Source organism: Falco naumanni, chromosome 5 (genome assembly GCF_017639655.2).
Source record: "Falco naumanni isolate bFalNau1 chromosome 5, bFalNau1.pat, whole genome shotgun sequence".
NCBI lineage: Eukaryota > Metazoa > Chordata > Aves > Falconiformes > Falconidae > Falco > Falco naumanni.
Window position 1 is genome coordinate 23,026,130 of NC_054058.1, and position 13,076 is coordinate 23,039,205.

The 13,076-nt window shown below is 40.1% G+C and overlaps 1 protein-coding gene across 18 annotated transcripts in view; it reads left to right on the forward strand.

Annotated features, from left to right (window-relative positions):
* MICAL3 (microtubule associated monooxygenase, calponin and LIM domain containing 3) overlaps nucleotides 1-13,076 on the forward strand; it is a 161,994-nt gene that overhangs the window by 108,256 nt on the left and 40,662 nt on the right. For 17 of the 18 annotated variants that reach the window (XM_040593961.1, XM_040593960.1, XM_040593963.1 and 14 more), the window contains 2 exons: nucleotides 3,918-4,113; nucleotides 8,903-9,141. In XM_040593961.1, the coding sequence (XP_040449895.1) occupies nucleotides 3,918-4,113; nucleotides 8,903-9,141 (435 nt within the window). Of the gene's footprint in view, nucleotides 1-3,917; nucleotides 4,114-8,902; nucleotides 9,142-10,234; nucleotides 10,325-13,076 lie in introns of all 18 variants that reach the window. The other variant, XM_040593978.1, reaches the window with a different exon arrangement.

Below are 13,076 nucleotides of genomic sequence, written 5' to 3' on the forward strand. Positions count from 1 at the left end.
TTCTCCTACTCCAGTGCTAAGGTCTTCGCAGGACCTTTTAGAAACAAAAACAACAGACCAAGTAGACCAAATGGTCTGTATAGAGCAAAATCCTAGCAATCCCTTGCTGCAGCTGGTAATAAGTTGAGTTTCTGTATCTCTTTCGCTGAAGTAGAGCTGTTCCTTTGCAGAGTGAAGTGGAGGGATGTGACCAATCCTGCATCTCAAATGTATGGATATATAAATTAATTAAAGTGCTGGGAATGTCCCTGAGATTTTGAGGCACAAGAGTACTTGTCAAGCTCGCAGAACGTCTTGACTTGACCACATCACACATCCTTTTGCATGAAAGTTTAGGCAGATTTTCCATCTTTTCAGGTTTTTTAATTCAGTTGCATTGAGTCGCTCCCACTTAAAGCTTGCACTGTGATAGATTGGTTTGATTCTTGATGTACCAGTTATACTGGGCTTTCATGATAAGAAGGGCAGTGATGATTTGTATTTTGGAAAACATACCCGAAAGATCATATATGTTCAGGAAATGCATATAAACAGCTGTCAGCTTGATTTTCAGTCCTCTTTTGCCTTAGAGTGATTGCTGACAGTCTTTCTCCATACCCTAGATATTACAGCATTGAAACGAGCAGTCTTATTTTCTTAATACTTCATTCATGTAATTTAATTATATGAAATGATTTTATATTTCTTTTTTTGTTTTACTTTGAAAAGGCTGACAAAAAACCCTTAAGATTTAGAAAACAAGAGGAGTGAAATAATGTCAGACAGATAAGTTCTTGGTCTTCTTGTTTTCATCATTTTTTTCTGTTTGTGAGCTTTGCAGCGATGTTGAGCTTGTGCATCGGAACAAGTTAAAAACGGCTTGTGAAAGGGTATTTCTGTTGAAGTAGCTGAGCCTAGCTGATGGCTCTGTTGTGTATAAAAGAGTTCTAAGTAGAAGGACTCTTGTTTTATGATGATTTTTAGTATATTCCTTCTTTGTTTTCCCTCACCTTGGTGTTCTTGCATTACCCAGAGTCCTTTCTTTTTTACTATCAGCCAGAAGTGGTGGAGCAATATTCCAGGTCAGTTCCCCTGTTACTGTGAACTCAGGCTTGGGGAATGTAACACAGATTACAAAAATAGATTTGGCTGAGGTTGTATCACCATCTAGACAGGATGAAATGAACCATGAATCCCACCTGAAAAAGCAGTCCAGTTCCACTGAACTTTGAAAATACTAACACAATGTAAGGCTTAGCAGCAGGAAATGGCAGAGACCACGATATCCCTGGAAATGCAAGGTAGTATTCCTGCCTGCCACCTGAGCAAGCTTCTGTAGTTTATACCATAAAGAAGCCCTATAGTTCAAGCCAAGGGCACAGCAGCCACTTGCCCACATCATAGAAGTGTTCGATAACACTAGAAGAAAAGAGAAAACCACTCCTGGCGGTTGTCTTTATGAGATTTTATCTTTCTGGAGAGGGGCTGGAAATTAATGCCATTAATTATGGCAAGGCCTATGTAGTTTTGTGCATAAGACTAAGATGGTACTGAGTGAGTAACTGCCCTGAAAAAAAGGCTGTTAGAAATAAACTGAGAAACTACAAAGGATGGAGAAAGAAAACAAAAACTGACTCGGAGGTCAAAAAGTGTAAGGATAAAGTAAACATTGCCAAAGCTCATGCTGGGTTAGACTTTGCAAAGGAAAGTAAAGCAAACAGCTGTATTCCTTAAGCATGTAAGTAAAAGCAAGGTAAGGGAAATCAGAAGTGTGTCCATAGTGAAGATGGGGCTGACATAAAATGAAATTTTACATATAGTCAGTCAATGAACTGAATACTTGGTCTCCAGTTTCAATTGGGACAATGGCACTGGACATGGGAGCAAAAGAAGTCAGTGTGTGGTAAAATTTGGAAATGGAAATGAACCCAATGAAGCTGGAAGCAAAACTTAAATATTACTGTACTGTAATGAGTCAAATTAAAATTTGACCAAATAGTCTTCGTCTCAGAAGAGTGGAAGAATTGTACAATGAAATTGTGAGCTTTGTGGTAATAATTTGTGATTTAAATCAAGCTATCCTGATGTACCTTGACTGTCTAATTCAGGGTAATATTATGTGACCACTGGGTGACAGAAGTATGACTTGCAGATGAACAATTGAAAAGGAAAAAAAAAAAGTGATCTGAACAAGTACAATTAATCTAAACAGTAGATAAAACACCTTTGAAGGAATAACTAAAGACTGCTAGTCCTGCAGGTGAAGTCCTTTGACCTTATGCAGGTAAGTGGTATAAAACATTCACCAAAGACATGCCAGACTAGCTTGACAGCTTTTGTCGACGAAGTAACTGATTACCTCCATAGGGTAAATGTAGTGCATTTGAACAGTCTGGACTTCAGTAAGGCACCTGAGGGCTGCCAGATGGAAATAATTATTGGAACTGGATAAAATAAGGGAGTAGTACATGAAGTGTCAAGTAGCTAAGACATTGACTTAAATGAGAGATTAGATGTTTTATTGAAAAAAGGAAATAATGGGGTTGGATGTCACCTACAGACTGGAGCTTCACAAAAAATGATCTGGGAACTGGTCTTTGTAATACTTTCACTAAGGTTACTGGCAAAACAAGAGGGAAAAATCTGCTAATGAAATTCATTGCTGAGGCAACATTTCAAACTCTCATCAATGCAGAGGAGGATAGGCACATCATACGCTAAGAACTGCAAAATGTCGCAGACTGTAACACTAAAAATAGAAACGTAATAGTAGAAAGTACCAGGTCATGCACTAAGAAAGTGTTGAGAATTTTGGCTACCAACAAGGTGCTTATCAGTTGAAAGCAAAGAAGGAGAAAGATCTGAATATCAGTCAGTAAATAAAAGCCACCAGTATTATGTGGCATATAAATAGGCAAGTGTGTTCTGAGTGTGTATCAGATGAAAGATTTCTGGCAGGGTTGTATGTTACGCTGATAAAGCCTCATCTGGAAAGCTGTGTTCAGTTCTAATCACGCAGGTTCTGGAAAGATTAATCCGAACTGGGACAGGTGCAGAGACCTAGAGGATGATCAACGCACTGAAGAGCTTATCTCATGAGAGGAAGGCTTGGCTTGTTTAGCAAAGCAAAACAGAAGCTAGGAAAGATTGGGCTCTGTAAATAGTAAGCTGGGGAAGGGTAAACAGTGGCATGGTACTTAAGCTAAAATACTCCAATTTTAAAAGGAAACGGATGAATGCAGGTTGGAATTTAGTTCGAGTGCCACAGTATATACAGCTCCTGTATACTTTTCTCCAGCTGCCTGGTTCACATGTCCTTGCAATTTTCTGCGATTCATAGGATTTGTTCTTGCAGGCATCTCACCTAGATTTTTCCCTGTGGTATTTTTAATCACAAACTCTGATGAAAAAGAAGTTAATTCAAATCTATAAAAAGTTTTAAAACTTATTCCAAGTGGGTCTTTTTCATTCCCTCCGTCCCTCATCTTTTAGTAGTAATAATATTTTCTTGCTCCCTAGCTCTGTAGACTTACCTTGACTGGTAACAATTTTAACACGCTGCAGGATTGCCCCATAGCATTCCTACCATTTCTCATAGAATATATCCAGTCTGTGGCCAGGCCTTCCCCAGTACTTACTACACAGAATTCATTGCAGTTGTAGTTTTCCAGCTAAAATGTCCCTATTTCCTCTCTCAACTAGGACATTTAACATTCTTTTAAGCATCTATTAGCCAAAACCAGTAAGATTCCCTTTTGCAGTCTGGCTCCCCAGCAGGTTCTGCCAGTAGTGGTGAACAGGATAATGACATAAGGTATTCTCTCCCTTTATTTACCTCCCTCTGCCTCATGCCCTTTTTCTCCCAATTGCTCAATTTTCTTAAAAATGTACAATTCTGACTGCTGAATTTATTGTTTATTCGCTGGCTTATTCTTTAGGTTCTAATATAAATGGGCTGGAGGAGCCCAGCCTTGCTAAGCGTCTGCGTGGCACACCGGAGCGGATTGAGCTGGAGAACTACCGACTGTCGCTGCAGCGGGAAGAAGAACTGGAAGAGGTTCCTGAAGAGACGCTGGCAGAGCATAACCTGAGCAGTGTGTTGGACAAAGGAACGGAAGAGGATGTGCCCAGCAGGTTAGCACACATTGTCCATAAGCTTTTTTATAACCATCCCAACAGACTTTTGCCTACTTTTCCCTTAGCTTTTTTAACCTATTATTTACCAGGTTGCCCTTTCTAAAGTTGTTGAATGTGTTGAAAATGTTCTGCATATGTACACAGGTATTTTATCTTGTAGTTTCTATTATTCTAAATAGCTTACTGCCATTCTTAGAAGACACGTGTAGTACCATAAAACCATGAAATTCAGTCCTAAGTTGGAAAGGATGTTTTCGTTTATTATTTTTTTAATTGTATCAAAGGCAGATGACTCATTTGAGCAAACAGAACGTAGATTCCAATGGGAGGGTGTTCCAAAGTTACATTCCCTTCTGTATGTTTTGCATTACAATTCAAAACCACTTTTGGTTTAAAGATTGAAGCTTGACACGTGTAATCTCAACTGGATGCTGATGCAATGCCTGAGGGAGATTAATTTGAAGCAATAGTTACGGTTGCTGAAAAACATGCTGTACCTTCACAAATTTGTCTTTATCTGCAGAATGATGTATAAGCACACCAGTATTCAAATATATACAGGTAGAGCTACTGGAAATAGTTGCAAGAGTCATTGAGAGAAAGCACTTGATGAAGAATGCTTGTGAACTTTGTAGTCAATCGCACACTTTTTGTAGTCTTAAAGTCTTAATATAGTTTCTAATTATCTACTTTTCTTTGTAGCAGTAACAACCCTTACCTTTTCAGCTCTCAGCCTGTCTAGTGGTCATCTTGAAATAAACTCAGAAAGTGTTGTTACAGGTTTCCCGAGACTTAGGTCCTGCAGACATGTTCTCTGTATGCATTACCTACAGGTATAGGACTGTATGAGAAATTCCATACTACATTTATACACATTGAATTGAATTGCATTGGTGTGGTGAAGAATGCAGGAGTGAAGATGTTCATTAAAATGTTTACAGGATTAATGTATTACAGAATTATTACAGATAATTTACAGATATTACAGATAATCTGTAAATTATTACAGATAAATAACAGAATGTTAGTTATTTATCTGGTAAGCCAAGTTTGAAGATGCAACATCTAGAAAGGAGTAGCTTTTAGTAGCCTGAACTCAGCCTTGACAAAGAGTGTGTGTATATGTGGACTAATGAAGTTGTGGCTTTCATGTAAGCGCCTGGCAGTTACCAATATCTTGTACAAGTGCTTTCTCTGAAACCTAAATATTACTTTTTTATTAATTTCTTAACATTAATTTCTGTGGAAGATAGTACTTTGTCATATGGTGCTGATTGAATAATCTCAGGACTATTTGCAGAAGATGCACTCTGTTTGCTTCACTCATCCTTCCTTTAGCTCCCTGCTCGGGGCTAGGTATTACATTAACTGTGACAACATAGGCATTAATGATACTGAGGAGTTTAGTCCTTTATGTTTCTAGCACTAAAACAAGATTTACAAGTATGGAGAGTTATTATTCAACTTGATTTCAGTAAATCAAGATACAGTAAGCCCACTCAATAAATGGCAGAAGTCTTCCAAAGGAGAAGAGTTACTTAAAAGAAGTGGAGTTTTGGCATTTTGGCATGAAGCTGTTGGTCATCTACAAGAGGTGTTTTGCAGAGTTGTGGAGTCTGAGGGCAGTACACCGTTGGGTTAGTGAGTTTGATTTCCTCTTGCAGGGTGTTACAGTTAGCTCCCTTTGTCCTACATACATCTGTATTATCTCTGTCTTTAATAGACTGAATTGTATAATTTTGCGTATGAAAAACAGTGTTTAGTGGGCAATTGACACTCTGTGATAGAGAGGAAAGAGAAAACACATCACGTTTCCTGTCAGTTTGACCTGGGAAAATTTCTGTCCCAAACACAAATACAGCAAGCAATTTACTCAGAGCATTGATAAGGCTATGCAGGCCACACATCAGAGAGAATTTTCTAGACGATGTAGCTACTGGATATCCTCTGTTCAGCTTTACACACTCCATGATGTGTCACAGAAAGACCAAAAGAATAAAAAAAAAAAAGGGAAAAACCCTGACCATTTTTTCAGCAACAAAACAAGCCAACCAAACCCCAAAGATCATCTTCACTGTCTTGGTGCAGTGCTGGAGGGTTTAGGACTCGGCAGAGGAAACAGGGAACTCTGTGTTCCCTCCCTCCATGTCTTCTGGAGTGATGGATTTGGCTTCAGGGTTCACCAAGGTGTTAGTTCTAAATCAAGCAGAGACTGTGTTTTGGTGCGCAGCTTCCCATCATGTGCACACTTAGGAGTATGCACACTGCAGAGAAAGTTTACAGCAAACTGTATTCAAATTATATTTTCTCAAAAGAGAGTTAATCTTGTTTAAGTTTCAACCAGAAAAACAATCACGTAAGTAACCAAACCCTGACCACACAGTTTTGAGAGGCGGAAAACCCTTTAGATCCCTTATTCGTCACCTTTGACTTGCAGTAACTCCCCGTGTGTTTTCTGCAGCTTTGGGACAATACCCTGTGGCCTTTCAAGGGAGTGTCGTAGTACAGCTTGTGCTGTATGGGGCTGTATGGCAAGGGAAGAGAAGAGGTTCACTTCCACAGCGTAGGTTTTTGTTCCTCAGCGCTAAATCTGTGTAGATACACCTTTATCACTGCCTATACAGTTTCTATAAAGAAACCTACTTTGGTCTTTGATCTCTGCTTTATAGAAAAAAGTTTCAGCTGTTGAATTAACACAGAGTTGTCATGCTGAAGAAATAAGAAATGCCCACTATACCAGGCCACCTCACTGCTGTCTTTCAGCTTCTCATTTCTCAGTGTTCAAAGGTCAAACAAAAAACAAGTTATAAATAAAAGCCAAAGAAGGTAAAGTGAGCTCTGTGGTAAAGAATTTAATGTCGTCAATATTACATGCGATAAGCCGGCTGGTTGAAGAGCAGCAGCTTGTCCCATTCAGAGGTCATGGCAACAGTTTAGCAGCAGTAAACCCTATTGACAGCACACGAAAACCCCAGCATGCAGCACCTGTCAGGTTTATTTCCATACCAAAGGGTGTGAAAGTTAATCAGAGAGGAGGAGAGCATCGCTTTTTATCTCTGTGACAATATCTGCATAAAGTCTTTGCAATATGCTTCAGTCTCCTGGAATATGCACCAAGGCCATGGCACGCAACAGTGTCTGTGTTCAGTATTTAGCATGTGAAGACCAGGCAACCTGTTAAAAATAAGAATTTGTTTTATGTTGTGAAAAAGTGGGTTGCAATTTGAGCAAAGTAATGTTATATATGTGCAGAACAGTGAGAAGAATTTAAGAGCTTATGGACAGAAGTAGCATGACAATCAGGCATGAAAAAGGTGGTGTTTTCCTTAGTAGCTTTGCTATCAAAAATAACTGTTCAGACAAGTAGGTGAATAAAGTTATTTAAATCTGATAGGTTTGTGTAGTGTTAGACTAATTTGAAATTCTGCACCTGCATATGTTTATCTGCAATATAAAAGAAAGAGTGCTGCCATATATCTGGTTTTTAACTGCCAGTTTGTCACATACTGTGATAAAACCTGTGTATGGGAAACAGAATTACAGCTGTACAAGTTATATTTTATAGAACTACATGAAATTTAAACGTCATTATTTTAAACTTGTCAGTTTTCTCTCATTGTCTGTATGGAATGGATTCTGCCAAAGGCTGTTAACAATGGCGATAGCTCTCATAAGGAAGCAGCAGAAGTGGAGCACTGTTTTCAGATGATTCACCCAAATTTTACCATTCAAGTACAGTTTTCTCCTTCAATCCAGATGAGTTTGGACCCTTTAAGATTTATATGGGAAGCATCCAACTTCTGCTCTACTAAATGCAGTTCTTTTAAGACAATGTTCTTTAAAGGAAAAACAAAAGAAGAGGACCTTTTCACCCCACAGATATGTTCTCTGAATGTGCTGTACTTCACATTAATTTTCCAAGGACAAATGCAACCGTTTTCCTCCTCAGTACCTCTAGGTAGTCCATCATGTAATTAAATGTCATTGTATAGGCGGTTATGTTTCTTGCCCCTGCTGCTTATATTGAGGAACTGTTAGAATTGAACAGAGTTGTGTACAAAAAAGCGCCAATGATTTAATGTTTTGCATGTTTTAGACTTTGCTGTGAGAATAATAAGCTCATTATTGTAATTATCCTTGCACTGCTTCCTGCAGTTTCTTGCCACTATGTACACTGTGTACTTAATGGGATACATATTATACTTCTGTCTGTGATGTAGAAAAGTGAGGAATTGTGTATTTGTTTGCTCCACCTCCCCTTAGTTCATACTCTGTATCCTTTGGCCTGATGGTTGTGTTGTGTGTGTGTCTTTCTGCTCCCAAAGCCTTCTGTGCTTCACCCAGCAAGTGCCAAAATCATCTTAGCTATCCAAAAAGCTAGCAGTAGCTACCATTATCAAAAGACATGACCTTCTGCATTCTGACACTGCTAAGAACTCTTGCACTGATTTATCCAAAGCAATGTGATATGAAGAAAGTAATTTCTGTGGTATTTAACTGTCACAAACTGTAACAATTAATGCTGCAACAGATATTTGAACTTCGTTTCACAGGCACTTCTCTGCTGCTTCACCTTTAAAAGAAGCAGGGCAAGGACTGTACTGCAGCCCACATGCGATGCTGTCACTAAAATGCCTATGGAATACTAAAAGCAGAAAATCTGTATTATGGTTTCCATCATACGTTTTAGGCTTGTGTGTATTGAAACAACTTGTCAGTGATCTCAGACTAACCTAGGAAACAGTAACTAATTCGTTGTTTATCATTTTTTCTAAACCCTTTACAGTAGTTCAGAGTCTGAGATGGAGGAGGAAGATGAGGACGAAGATGATGAACTGCTGCTGCCTCAGCAACCCCCTTCAGACTTGGGTGGTGTGCCATGGAAAGAGGCTGTGCGTATCCATGCCCTCCTGAAGGGAAAGAGTGAAGAAGAGATTGAGGCTGAGGAAAATCATGAGATTGAGGACAAAGAAGAGGAGGAGGAGGAGGAAGATGAAGAGGAGGAAGACGAGGAGTCAAGCGAAGGTTAGATGGATTGATTTGTCCTTCCTTTCTGCTAGACAGCAGGGAAAACAGTATTTGCCATCCAAAATAAGGAAGATTTGCCTTGGAAAATCTCCCTTCTTTCATTTCTTTATTGTTTTGATTTTTGAGGGAGTTATTGTCTAAGAAAGCTTTAGGTGGATCGTTCTGGATTGCCCACAGGGCAGTTACAGCGCTAGTACCAACACAATATGCTTCCCATACACCATGCCAACATGTGCAATTCACAGCTTTGTGACACTGTATTGTTTTATTGTTGTTTTTTATTATTATTGGGAATTGGATTTGAATGTGACCTTTGTTCTTTGGCAGCAAGAGCTGGAAGCGTTGTGGAGGCAGCGTTGTCAGTTTTGCAGTGCCTCACTACGGGATAGTGCCCTGTAACTGTCATCAGGACATCCCAGAAGCTGCTTGTAGTGCGCTATAGTTAAAAGATGGCCTTGAGAAATCAGTGATTCCCATTATAGCTCTGAGGGATTTCTGTGGAAAATCTTAGGGAAAGACTCCTTCCCCTGTGTCTGTCTTGGTTACCAAAATGCAAAGTTTGTGCTAAGAATGACATGTTTCCGGTGTTTCACCACCATGCCAAATTTCTCACTGGTCTTGTCTTTGTCTTTTTACTCACATTTCCTTTTTGTGAAGACTGGTAGGCTCCAAAGAGCTTCTTCGTAAAGGTCTTTGGCTGCCTAATACAAGCAGAGGTCCAGTTTTTTGAGTCTTAGTGGCAGTTTTCTTGATGAGCTCAGCAGGCTGCTTGGCTACTTCTTCAGCGCAGGAGCTGTATGTCCATAACTGAAGTCTGTGGAAGTCAAGATTGCTTTTAAAGAATGGTAACGTGCATGTTGTGTGTTTAGAGTGCTAAACCATGGCGTTCTTGAGAGGACGTTGTTTCATGCAAGTAGTTTTTCTGTCAGGCACTTTGAAAGCAGCGGGAGTATGGGGAGTTGCTAGATTTCCAGACAGTCTCTCTCTCTGATTCTGTCCTTTCTCTTTCTCTCTTTCTCTCTCTCCATCGCTTGTGTGTGTACACGGGTGTCTGGTGTTATATGTGGATGTGTGGTTCCCTCTGCTGTAGAGGGGGAGTATTGCCCTTGGGAGAGAGAGCTGCAGCAAGGCCTCTGGCTTCAACATCTCTCAAATGAAGAGGACACGGGTACATTTAAAGGTACCCGCATACCATCTGCACTTCCATTTCCCCAGAGGAGGGGTGAATGCTTTAAAGAGCAGGTCCCACATGAGAAGTCTCTGTGTTTTGTTTAATTGCTTTACCAGCTCCCTGAAAACTGATCTGGTAGCTGTTATTTTCATCTCCTGGTCCAACTGCCATGTGTCAGGTCTGACATTGCCATGAGTTTTAGAAAAAAGATAAAGCTGCCAAGTACCTCGGGATATCTGGATAGCCTGGACAGTTTGCTACTGTAATGTGCATGAACAGTGACCCCCATGTATTTAGGGGTTTCAGATTTATTCCATACACACAGACTAGCTGCACCTGTGCAATATCTCAGGCACATGGGACACATCAGAACTACTCCCTTTAGATTACCTGTGTCAGCAAACTTGCATTTTTTGTTGTTGTCCTTTGTGAGTGTGTGTCTGTGGGGAGAGTCTAGGGGGGAAGCTAATCAAGCTGTGGCAATCCCTCAAGATTTTTCAAACAGTCGTATAATGGGCATAAAATTAATCTGACATTCCAGTCTAACTGGTTGTGTTATTTTCCATGATGCATTCTCTTGCAGTTTATTTCTGATGGTTGGTTTTTTTGAAGCACTTGGTCCTAATAGCTTGCTAATCCCTTATTCCCTCAATGTGGTTCATTAGAGCCAGAATACGTAAGAGGAAAATCCAAGTGCCTTCCTGCAGGTAAGAGGGCATATGTAGTTGTCAAACTGCATATTGCAGCTTATAGTTGTAAAAACTATAGCTTAGCTTCTGACCTTTTTTTTTTTAAAAAAAAAAAAAAAAAGGGAAGCAGTTATAATTTTTTCCAATTTAACTCTTCTGACAGTAGGAATGAGAAGTGTTAGTAAGACAGCTGAAGAGCATAACTGAAGAAGTTCCCCCAGTTGCAGTTGCTAGTGTGCTGTAGACTTGGCTCCTAAGGAACTGATTTGTGGGTGGCTTCTTATCCTATTAAAGTTGACCCTGAGAATGTTTGCTGTTGATGAAATGCTGGTAGGTGCTACTGTGGATCTGGAGGGGAAAGCTGCCTTTCCACATGTGAGTTCAATTCATGTCCAGCTTCCTCCAAAGCTTAGCGGGCAGCCCTGAGGGAAGGCTATGCCAGGTGTTGTTTGAAATTCTCAAGCATTTAGACCTCAAGGAAACGTTAAGTTTGCCTGTTAGCCAAGCCACAGTCCTTCGTGGCTGGCTGTGCTGCTGTTGGTTTACTAGAAAAGGTGAGAAGGTCTGATGTCCTAATCAGGACAGGCTCAGGCTTCTGTATAGAGACTTGCAGGGTAACTGAAGATGTATATGTTATGCTTGTCTAAATCCCAGAGAAATCCATTTTTAAACATGCAGATCGTGTGGGACCTGCTCTTTCTAAGCCCGAGTGACTACACACTTCTCAGCCATTGCTGGCAAACCTAAACCTTTTAACACAAAATTCTGTGCGGCAATGCAAATGCTAACTCTACTCATCTTGGGACCTGCATGCGAATGCTTTGGTACGGAGTGAGAAAAGCCCAGGTTCCTGTCCCTGCAGGATGTCCTGTAGCTCTGGTAGACCATGTGGTTGTGCTAATTGATATGAAAACTGATGAGGCAACGGAGATGTAAAACTGCTAAGTACTTGGCTAAATTGTGAATCCCACTCTGCATTTGAGTTTGTGCGTCTGACCCATTTTCCCCTTTATTAACCAGCTGGTGATTCTGTCCTTCCTGCAGATCCTTCTCCTGTTTCTTCTGCAGTTTTAGTGCCAAATCTCACACATAGTCATTCATGAAATGGAAATCCCAAACACTTTGTTGTGTCTGGGGAAAACATGACCAGGAGAGAGGAACTTCGTTAAAACAAGACAGCAGGAAGTAATGAGTGCAACCTCTAAATGCCGCTGATGTTTCTTATTTCCTTCAAACACTAGAGCACCATATGAAAATCTAACTGCTTGTGAGGTTATAAACTGCTGAAACAGTGGTTTGCCCCACACAGTGGTAATGCAGCTTTTGTGAAAGTTGACTCTTGAAAGTAAGTGGGTATTTTCCTTTCAGGATGAGTCATTTGCTTTTGAAGACCACTCCTGCAGATGCTGAACACCTGTCCCCGTAGAATGAGTTATTTTATTATGGGTAAATAAAACCTGAGCTATAGTCCCATAGCAGATAGCAATAGAGACCAGGGTCTATGAATATAATACTCACCATGGTAGATGCTTCCAAGGTGTGTATTCTCCAGCAGTGAAACAAGTTGCTTATCAGTTGCTTTAGGTGCCCATTGTTCCCTTTCACACACCATAAGTAGCAGAGCTTTGTGTAGGGAGGTAATTGAGGAGTAATGCAATTTCTTTTAAAGAAATTCATTTGTGTGACAGGAAGTCCCTTCTGGGGAGGTGAAGGCCTGTTAAATCACGGTGAAAGTATGGTATTCTTCAGAAAAAAAATCTACCCTTTGAACAAGTCAGTACAAAAGAGTAGGACTGAACAGAGTAGTGTTTTAAGTGCTAAAGTAAGTTGTGTGCCCATCTGTGCATACCCACATGTGAAACTCTGAGATCCATCGCGTAATTTAATTCACAAAGAGATATGTACCCAACATAGAAAGGAGTGCTTAACCCAATAGTAGGGAATGAAAGACCTTTTGGTGCATCAAACTACAATGCAGATTGTCCCTTGCCTTTAACAGCAAGATGTCTTTGGCAATAATCGTCATGAATAGGCTGAAGGAACTGGAAATTTCTGCTAAATTGGTATTTGCA